Genomic DNA, 11,504 nt, shown 5'->3' with positions numbered 1-11,504 from the left:
GGATGAAATTTTTTTTTTCGATGTACATACCCGTGTGGGGTATCAATGGAAAGGTCTTTTAAAATGATATAAAGTTTTCTAAAAAACATTTTTCTTAAAGTGAACGGTTTTTGAGATATCAGCTCTCAAAGTCGTAAAAAGTATGTCCCCCCCCCTCTATTTTTATAACTACGGGGTATAAAATTCTAAAAAAAATAGAGGTGATGCATGCTAATTAACTCTTTCAACGATTTTTGGTTTGATCAAAGTATCTCTTATAGTTTTTGAGATAGGTTGATTTAACTGTAATTTACGGAACCCTTCGTGCACGAGTCCGACTCGCACTTGGCCGGTTTTTTCTGTTAGCTTGGTATTCCATTAACGGGGTATTTCCAAGAACACGTAGGTATTTGTTTTTATTAGCTTTCGCAAACGTAGAAATTAATTGGATCGCGATTCTTTGTTTTATTTTTCTGGTTAAGAATAGGTGCGTCCGTTCATTGGAAAGCTGATTGTTATCTTTTATAAAATAAAACATTAAACATGTAGTTAGTAAAATAATGAATAGAAGATAAATCTAGGAGTTGTTTTAATCAAATTATGTGCATACTGTTTTTTTTTTTGTTTATTGTTGAGATCATTTGAATTGATTATATAATTTTGTATGGTTTATGTAAAAGATTAAAAATTTAAATCAGCAGCAGCCAATCTTCTGGGCGCCGAAGAATACTTCGACCCCTAACTAATGTTCTTTTATATACGTTTTTACTTTTACATAGGATTTTATCTTGAAAGATAAGTACTTAAGATTTGTAAAATGAAATTTAACTTGAAATTCCTTTTTTTCATCAGCTTTTTTTCTTGACCATACTTATGTAGGTTTGCAAAAATATGTATAAAAAGGTAAACAAGCAAACCACTAACTTTTATTATAGGTTCAAGTAGAAATCAAAACATTATGATTTGGTATCAAATATTATTAGTGTTAATACTCCCTTATATAGTTTTTGGTTTAGACCAAAATACTCTGAAGTTTGGTACTGAATATTTTAAACACAGAGATGTTAAGTTTGTATGTTTGTTGACATGTGAAAAGTACAGTACTTGTAAGTTGTTAAACTCCTCTTGTACTTTACCAGTGATTTCACTCACATCCGCAGTAAACTACCTCCCGCATGTGGATAAAAATTTGCCCATCCTATGTTATTCTGATGATGTATAAGCTAAGTAACCTATGTAAACTTTTGTTAGGAAAAAACCGGCCAAGTGCGAGTCGGAATCGCACACGAAGGGTTCCGCGCCATTTAGAAAATGAGCAAAAAATTACGTTTGTTGTATGGGAGCCCCCCAAAATATTTATTGTATTCTGGTTTTCATATAGTATTTATTGTTATAGCAGTAACAGAAATACATCATCTGTGAAAATTTCAACTCTCTAACTATCACGGTTCATGAGATACAGCCTGGTGACAGACGGACAGACGGACGGACGGACGGACGGACAGAGGAGCGAAAACAATAGGGTCCCGTTTTACCCTTTGGGTACGGAACCCTAAAAACGTACTTTTTCACGTAAAAACTACTAAATGCCTAATGCATAAATACTAATTATGTCAGTGTTTGGCAGTAATTATAAAATTGCAACAGAAATAAGCCAAAATCAAAGTCTTTGGAGGTGCTGCCCCATTGAAACCTTTGACAATTGACAATGAAAAGTGCTTACCTAATTGTCCCAATTTCAATAAATGTTCTTGAATTATTTTTTAGTTAAAGCGCTATTATTAAACGTCTATTTCTAGGGGCGCTTCAATATTCAAAATCCGCATCAATATTAAACATAGCCGCATCAGAAACATCTATTATCCGTTCTAAAGTGAATTACAATAGAGTTGAAAATTGCTTGCGTCGCAAAACGTATGGTCTTGGAGTCATTATTGATACTAATTGTGAGATGGCTGAAGATGTTTTGTATTTTGTGAGTATAATTTACTTTATTTGATCATACAATATTTACATAGTTATTTACATAGATGGCTATTACCTCGGACAAAGGATCCGCATGGCCATCCAACGAGGTAATGCTACCAGCCTCTTGAGTACGCTCAAAGTTGACAGCGATGAGGATGAGTTTTCGCCGCTTTTTAGATATACCTAGTGTTTTTTTTTTATTGTTTTACTAGGTGAGTATAATTAACACGTTTTGTATTTTGTGTGTTTAATACATGTTTAGTCGGTTGACTCCTGATCATAATGTACGTATCCCCAATAATTAAAACCAGCCAATCAAACTATCGGCCTACTAAATGTTTGAGGGAAGGTCTTAGAGCACACTGTAGACTGTAGACTAAAGTGTGGGCTATTTGTTGGCCTTATGATTAGGTGACAGTTTGAAAGTCAGTCTGGTACCTGATCGTAGTAATGTGGGCACTACCATTCATCATCATACTCATTTATTATCCCGCTGAAGATATCGGCCGACTAAAACCATGCACTTATGTCTAGGTCGATTTAATTTTTATCGTTACTCGGATCGGACAGCCAATTGACGCAAGCATCATCGTTTTTATTATTCTTCACGTTAATACCTTTTTAATGATAAATCATACGTTACTGTTGGACCGTGTACCAAATCCCATATAACTTGCCCATTGTCCTTAAATACTCTGATGTATTTTCTGCACTCAAAAATTTGAAATTCCTCTTGCACCACAGCATAATGAAGTAATGGATACACCGACCCAGTTTTATCCACCGTCTAAATCCCGAACGTGACTCCCATCCTGACCCCGAGATTATCTTCTAATTGATTATCCACCGATAGTTTGAACATTTTGTTAGGAAAGTTTCAAAGTGCACTCATGTAACGGAATAGATTTTTACTTCCGAGGGTTTTACTTTCACCAAAACTAACTGTCCTTTTCATAGAAGTAACCATATATTTATGTATAGATACTTATGTATCGTGGATTTCTATAACCTACATCCATTAATTTTAGACTAGGTATTGAATTTTGGAAACAACTACCCATTCCGGGATAAAATATAAACTATTTTACTCGAAGAGAGTGTAGCTTCCAACAGTAAAATCATATTTCAAATCATTTAAGTTTCGTCTCGGAATCTTTAGGGTATAAACAAACAAAAAAATATATTTTCACAAAAAAGTTTCCTCTTTTTATACACCCTTTTATTATATTACATGTCCAATATCCAATCGCAGAGCAACATTATTTTCAGTAATTATTAATTTTCCAGGCATCCCAAAATATGTGGTTAGACTCGCATCATAAATGGCTCCTTATTGACGATGATGAAGCTAAACTTGAAGTATATAATAATACTGATACCGAGAATGTTCTCTTCGAAGATCGTAATACAACACTGATTGATATACTTAGTAACCTGAATATTAGTGTGGATGCTGATATTGTGGTTGCTGAGAATGGTAAGGCTATTTTGAAAATAAAATAAGATAAAAATTGCGGCATCTGAATCTATAGTCGGCATAAGGTACTCCGAAGGATACAACAGAGTTAGAGTACACAAGCAAAAGGCAAACTATGTATTTAAAAATATGATTATGCCTCAATAGCAAATGTGCTGATATTTAAAAAGTGTTTCTGGTCCATTCTTCTCTAAAGAAGCTACTTTTGGAATAAGCAACTCAATTACATATTTTAGTTTTTTTTTTTGCTGGAATATTGTTTTTAAAGAAATACGCTGTGCCTTTGTACTTGATCGAGATATTTTCTTCTTATTTCATCAGCTGTGTACATAAACTGTTCAATAAATAATTTGACTTTGATAAACGACAATAATCCCAACCTGGATGTTCAAGCCCGGAACTGCAGATTTCTGTTTCCACCCACTCAAACCAGTGACACTATGAAACTAAATCCTCACACTTAATATAAGCAACCGCGGATGCACCGCTATAAAGGGAAGGGAAATTACAATGTAGCCTGTTCATGCTAGTAACAAATCTTATTTCCTTTTCTAGGGATAGTTAGTATCCTGTCTGTTATAAGCATTAATATTAATGTAGCTGTCTGTCTGTGAGATCGTCAAGCTGTTGCAAAATAAAAAAAAACCGGCCAAGTGCGAGTCGGACTCGCGCAAGAAGCGTTCCGTACCAGAGCAAAAATGTGCAAAAAATCACGTTTGTTGTATGGGAGCCATCCAAAATATTTATTTCATTCTAGTTTTCAGTATTTGTTATTATAGCGGCAACAGAAATACATCATCTGTGAAAATTTCAACTCTCTAACTATCACGGATCATGAGATACAGCCTGGCGACAGACGGACAGACGGACAGAGGAGCGAAAACAATAGAGTCCCGTTTTACCCTTTGGGTACGGAACCCTAAAAACACTGATTTATTTTTCAAATGTGTACAACAGGTCACTTAAAAACTCGTTGAAACCCCAGAAAAGGGCTAGTTTTAACTATCTTTTCTGGTGTGTTGATATAACACCATAATATATATAGACTAGCAGATAATATTATCACGGGATCGATGCCAATAAAAAGCATATGTTAACATACTAACGATAGTTTTTTTGTTGGCACTAAACCACCAAAAAAGGTCACAATTGCTTTAATTTTCTACGAAATTGATGACAATAGACCCTTTATAGCTTAGTCACTTAAATTGCCAGCCATCCATACTAAAGATAAAAAGATAAAAGTAAGGGAATTAGATAAATTACTGAAAGAAAAAGGTTCATTACGAGACCTTAAGGGTTTTATCTAAGAAATAGATTGACGATGTGTGAAAGTAGGACTTAAGATCTTATCAATATAATATCTTCACGCTTACTTACGTACATAAAGAGGATATTTGATAGCTAATAAGTTTTGGGTAATAAGAGACTTAGGTATTTTCCCAAAATAGACATGAATTATTTTTGCTAGTCCTATAATTAAATATAATATTAATAATGCTGCTAATGAAATAAAATGGGACCACTTTCGAATTAATAAATGTTTTTAAGGAATTACGCAAAAACACATGCCTGGCATAACTGGTTAATAGAGAACGAGCAGTTAATTTAAAAATGTAGAAACTTATTACAGACTTCATCAATTACCCGACTTGAAAATAAATTAGGCTTAAATTGTAGCTGAATTAATTGGCCAAAGGAGTTTTTGTTTTTAAGTATATAATTTCCTTATTATTTCAAGCCGAGACGTTTGTGACCTAACAGGGCCAAAAACGGAATCACTATTTATTTTTAAGGTAACACCAGTTACAATCTATACGAAGTTTACAACTATGGCAAAATTCAAGGTGGTAATTTGATTGTAAACGAAATTGGTGTCTGGACTCATGAAAACGGATTTAATTTGAATATTAATCTAAATGGATACAAATATTATCGACGGTGGGATTTCCAGAATATATCTATGAGGATGATTTTGGTTGTAAGTATAGTATCTCACATCATTGGAAAATTTAACAATAAATTGTAGAAAACTATGTCCTCTGTACATCTCTGTATGTGACAAACTCAAAAATTACTGTATGAATTCACATATAAAATAATAATATAAAAATATAATATTGCACACTGTTCATTGTACTACAAAAGTTAAAGCGCAAAAGTCCTTGAACTAATTTTATCCATAATCATTACTGTCGTGAGCTTTCCAATTCATTAAAATCCACTGTTCAAGAAAATACTTATTTTTCTTCCCAGGTTCAAAGAGCCTCAAAGAACTTCGATCTGGAATCGCTAACGGGTCCGGAACCAGTTCCTGGAGTGGCAATGATTACTCAAACGCCTACAGACATATTATACATAGTTGCCAAAATACATAATATCAGGTAAATGGACTCATCGCAATTGTTGGGTAAAGTCAAGAGAAAAAGCTAGGCCGTCTGAAAGAAACATGGCTGAATTATCTATAGATTCTGAAAGTACCTTGGATAGCCTCAAGAATGATAATATTTAATTTACAGATATGTTTCCACAATTACCGATAGATGGATTGGAAGCTATGAAAAGAACAGCTCAAAGGTATCTTTTTGCATTACATTGTTTAAACTTTTGCTTACACTACTTGAAAGTAAGTGCAGATCTCGTCAAAATTACATCGCCGCTTCGAACTTGGTTACTAGTCATCACGATAGTCAAAACGTACGCAAATTAGTAAGCATGTCAAACAAGCAAAGTTATTTGAGGAAAATTACACCTTATTAAATCTGCTCGTATCGTCATCATCATCATCAGCCTATCGCAGTCCACTGCTGGACATAAGCCTCTCCAAGTGCACACCACTGAGATCGATTTCCGGCTTCTCGTATATTAACTTCACATTTGGTGCTAATTCCACTAAAAAGTAAAAGGCTCGAATTCACGTACTTGTTGCTCAATTTTACAGGTAGTTTCCACCTCTTTATACTTTCGAGAACAGGATGTGTCACCGGTCATACGTGGTCTGTCCACAGTCTACGAGAGAATCGACGTGATAAATCCACCTCTAACATCTATTGAGTAAGTTAATATTATCTGCCTAGCCCTTTCCCAATTATGCAGGAGTTCATTTCTGGTATGACTTAGCACTCTGTCTTTCTATCCGGCTTCTTATGCTACTTCTAGTGCGGAAAGCATTCCCTCGTGGTGCGGGTGAAACCAATGCCATTAATTTCATCATTCATGATTCATCATCCTCATCATCATCATCTCAGCCATAGGACGTCCACTGCTGAACACAGGCCTTCTACTTAGATCTCCACAGATACCTGTTGGAGGCGACCTGCATCCAGCATCTTCCGGCAACCTTTATAAGGTCGTCTGTCCACCTTGTTGGTGGACGTCCTACGCTGCGCTTGCTAGTCAGCATTAAAATTATACAATACTCTGGAGAACATATGGATTTTTATTCCTATGTCGTCCAGAGAAATTATAGAACCTATTTATATTATATTATTCTTCGTATATATAACGCAGATAGCGTAAACAAAAGAGCCCAACCTAAAAGAATTATCAGACTCTGAAATGCAAATACAATTCCGGTTGTTGAATTAAAATTCACATCCATTATATTATGTAAAATCGCTCTTTGTAAATCTATGCTTTTCGTATTTTTCCCATTATAATTTTTTGCCGACTTTTTCTTTATCAATGTCGTATTTACAAAAAGTAAACAAATTGGGATCGCTCATGAATATCGAATGCTTTAATTAGAGTTAGAATCTCGATTATTTTGAGAAAGCTCATGAAATCTGGGCTACCTGCTTTGGCTTATGTTAAACTATTCTATTGTCGTATTTAATTTATCTGGGCTTTCAGTCATTCTGTCACTCATTACTTTTTTTCTTCATAATACAAGTTACGTCATATGCCTGGTCTATTTATTCTAATTAAGTACCGTTAGAAGTCTCTATTTCTCCCACTAGATGCCAAAGTTTATTCAACACGTTAGTTTTGTTAGTATCTCTTACCACAAAATTTTCTTCCAGAACACGATATTACTACCGTATACCAACAATGGGTCCTGGAAAGTTCGAGAACCAATTCCTAAGACCACTCAGTACCACAGCATGGTGGAGTGTCATTGGTGTCTCCACACTATGCGCTGGTCTCCTACTACTGTCAGCATTGTTAGAACAACGTCCATCGTCAGTTCAGTATGCCGTGTTTTCTGTGGTCGCTTCTTTATGTCAGCAATGTATGTGTAATTTTGATAGAGGTTCCAATTTCTAATGAGGGGTTTTAAAACAAATGAATGTATTGATGTTCTTTTTTTCAGTCTTCCAAGACATCGATGATAGTGGTACAAAGAGAATTTCTACAGGTAAGAGAATCAAAAATGATTCTTAAAGACTTGTGTGTATATGTATTATCTATATTGTATGTTTGTCTATTAGTACGGTGAGGTCACACGACGCATTTGCCGATTGCGCGACACGACGCCACATCCCAATGCTTTGAGAGGCGTGATATAAAATATTGTATGAAGGATGTCGGTGCGATGCCGCGACACTGCAAAACGCGTCGTGTATTCTGACCATTTTTATATGATTGGAATTTGGAAAATATATTTGGCACTGAACAAAACAATCAAAGACAAATGACAATTCGATGAAAAATAAGTTTCCAGTAAAACACTTTCAGATACTTATATAACTTCCAAAAGCGATCCATTAATAACATCGAAGGGTATTCGAATCAGTTTCTTTGATATCGGGAACAAAGAAACTCGATCGAGCAAAGTTATTAAAGTTAATTTTAATCGTGATTCATGTCAGTTTCCAAAATTAGAATTTGAACAAACGTTTTCTGCTCTAGTTGATGGTTCTAGAATAACTTTAGTATTTGGAAGGTATCTGCGCCATTGCTTTTTATTCCGTTCAATGTTATTACCATTGTTGGTCTCGTATTTATAAGTAAGATTGCTTAGCTTAAGGCTCTAGAATAAGTCCTCAAAATAGTCCGTTTTTAACGCTACTTGGAAACCATGTCTATAACATAAGGCTTTTCTTATTTCATCTTCAGAATAATAATTATTAAGCTCCTTATAAATTCACTATTTTGATATCTTGATTCTTCACTCTTCTTCCATTCCATCATCATCATCTACATCACAACTAGTTACGTTTTCATCATTACGTCTTTCTAATTTTCCACCATCAGCTCGTAAGGTGACAATCCTGGTGACCGGTCTCTCGTGCGTACTGCTTTACAACTACTACACCAGTTCCGTGGTGAGCTGGCTGCTGAACGGTCCTCCACCTTCCATCAACTCCTTAAAGGAACTCCTGGAAAGTCCACTGGAGCTCATCTATGAGGATATTGGATATACCAGGTCTTGGTTACAGGTATGCGTAAAGTCATTTCACATTAAGAATCTTCGCTGGTCCTTCAGAACTCTGAATAAGTGTTGCAGAGCATTTTTTATACCAAATTAGTAAGAAAATTACCATGAAAGTGGTTTTGATTCATAAAGAAAGACAGCTTTGATATGTACATACCTCTTCAATTTGGCAAGCATTTTCAGAAAAAATAATATGAAAAAAATCTTTAGTAGTAATCATCATTCTTTACTACAAATGCTGCAGATAGCACAAATAACATTTACCAATGATACGTCCAATAAATCAACATTCTACTTCTAATCGTTCCAACCGAACTTTCAAAATATCTCACACAAAGCATCCATTAAATAATTCAGCCGCAAATCCCGTAAACTTTCAGTCGCCATCATACTACTTTAACAAAAGGAACGCGCCCATTGAAGATGAACTGCGTCAAAAGAAAGTGTTCAATAAAAAGAAAAATGCTCCTCTACTAGAGCCTTTGGTTCAAGGGATCAAAATGGTGCAAAAAGGAGGTTAGTATATTCCCGTCTTAGAAAAGGGACTCTTTCGATACACTCGATGTTTCGTACTTTTAGGGAGTCGGAACTGGTCGAATATTATGTCCTCATTTTTGTTTGTTCTGAAATTGGAACACATGCATTTTTAACTGTGTCTGTACACATGGTTGAAATCCTTCCTTATATCATAACTGCAGAAGAAACTCAGTTTGTGAGTTACGCAATCATGTTAAAATAACTGAACCCATAGAGATGAAAGGCCCAGGCGGACTACTATTGGGAGTAGTCCACAGGGACGGTGGCGAAACTGTAGGTAACACCTCTATCTTATCGTAGGAAGATATAGCGTTGAAACTATGTCTAAAATAATAACTGGATCTAAAAGACTGCCAGGATAGATGTTCCCACAACTCAGTCAGATAGGGGTACGTTTTTGTACATGGGGATCCGAAATTGGAGTTTCCGTTATAAATTGGTGTAATTTACTACGACCGGGATCGTTTTTCTATGGTAGGTATTAGGTTTGTACGAAAGCTTTGTATGAAAGACATTGAACGAATTTTCGATATTAGTTTTCTATAAGAACGTTGGCATTGAATTGTTTCTTTTATCAATCTTCAGCTTCTGAGCAGCTATTGAGGTTACGTTTATCAATTTGTGAGCACAAAAAGTTCGATAGACATCAAAACCTTTCGGGTCTTACTAGATAAATGAAGATGTCTCATTTCTGTAGTACTTTTTGTCCCGTACAATAAAAACCGTAATATTTTCTAAGGCAACATTCTCTAAGTTTTGTAACAGTCTCATGCAGCATTACGTCATTATTCAATCAGTCCTATAAACTCCTTAACCTTTCTCACAAACTACTCTATATGATTATGAAAACCGTAGGTAAATCCGTGCAATGGTTTTGAGTTAATCACGAAAAGACCGAAGGACAGACGTAGCAGAGGATTTTATTTTATAGTAGTGATATTGCCCTATGAAACAGTTTAAATGAAAGCACTGTTTATCATCAATGAAGATGCTTGTCATCATATCTTTTTTGCAGGCTACGCTTATCACACAGAAGTGAACAGCGCTAACGCATTGATATCACGAACGTTTTCACAAAGCGAGCTGTGTGAGCTGGGCTCCTTGCAGTCAATGGAGAAGACCTTGCTGCATCCGTGTCTGCAGAAACATAGCCCTTATAAGGAGTTTATGACTTGGAGGTATAAACTCCATATAAATACTAGCGACAATATACTATAATGTTAGCTTTTTTTGCTAAAGTAGACCTTTTTATAGCAGTTTCGGCCACTTCATATCCAGAAGAATTCATATTAAAAAATTGCATGACCATGTCGGTATCTGAAGTCTTGTCAAGTCCTCATCATGTAAAGCCAGTGCTACATGGACGTAATTTTATTATGCATCCGAGGATACATTTCTTTTGTTATCCGTTTGGATATCAAATATAAGCCAAAGTCGATAGAAAATACGAGAATAGAAACCAAGCTCCCTCCAAGGTCACTTCTGATGAGGCATAAGATTAACTAACATCAATGTGACTCACACTTAATATTTTTCATCGGTATTCATAACCATGATATTTAACTCTCTTCCAGTCTGATGCGTCTATCAGAGCAGGGCATAGTCTCCTGCATACAGATCCGCAGATCATCGTTTGAAGTTAAATGTGAGGGCAGTTCTCCTCGAGCCCTGGCTTTGGGAGGAGCAGCACCAGCTTTCATACTCCTCCTGGGAGGGTACATGCTGGCTACTGTTATTATGCTTATTGAGAGGTAGGGTACTCTTCTGAAGAAAGATTGATAATGTTTTGGAAGTTCGATCAAAAGGTGTTTTTGTTACAGATTAGTGTTCAAAATGAAACATGAAAATCTTGTGAAGTAGACATAATTTTTGTTGTTTTGTTGACAAGAACAAAATGTCTAGCAGTAGTTGAACTGTCACATATTATTATCCCTTACAAAATAGATTATGTAATGGAATATTTATATCGCACTTTACACAAAATAAAGTTCATTACTTAAACTGTTTTTTTATTTACTCTTAAGAAGACTTGCGATTATCACTGAGAGAGAGATATGGTCACTTGGACAGCCCAGAATCATGTTGTCATCGTCGCCCAATCTTTCTCTTGTAGTTTTTATTTTATTTGAGTTTTCTATTTGACCTCACCAGCCAAATCGTTCAAGA

At 35.4% G+C, this 11,504-nt stretch overlaps 1 protein-coding gene across 1 annotated transcript; it reads left to right on the top strand.

The window, feature by feature from the left end:
* The first annotated feature begins 937 nt into the window (after positions 1–937).
* LOC110378233 (ionotropic receptor 75a) lies at positions 938–11,198 on the top strand. Its single transcript, XM_064041497.1, has 14 exons — positions 938–1,085; positions 1,779–1,954; positions 3,235–3,424; positions 5,221–5,405; positions 5,681–5,808; positions 5,944–6,001; positions 6,366–6,478; positions 7,447–7,655; positions 7,737–7,781; positions 8,621–8,805; positions 9,182–9,317; positions 10,354–10,516; positions 10,913–11,089; positions 11,159–11,198. The coding sequence occupies exons 1-14, from the start codon at positions 938–940 to the stop codon at positions 11,196–11,198; spliced, it is 1,953 nt and encodes a 650-aa protein (XP_063897567.1).
* The last annotated feature ends 306 nt before the right edge of the window (positions 11,199–11,504 follow it).

The sequence above is a fragment of the Helicoverpa armigera genome, chromosome 2 (genome assembly GCF_030705265.1).
Source record: "Helicoverpa armigera isolate CAAS_96S chromosome 2, ASM3070526v1, whole genome shotgun sequence".
Lineage (NCBI taxonomy): Eukaryota > Metazoa > Arthropoda > Insecta > Lepidoptera > Noctuidae > Helicoverpa > Helicoverpa armigera.
The sequence above is the reverse complement of the archived record's forward strand: the minus strand, read 5'-3'. Positions and strand labels throughout refer to the sequence as shown.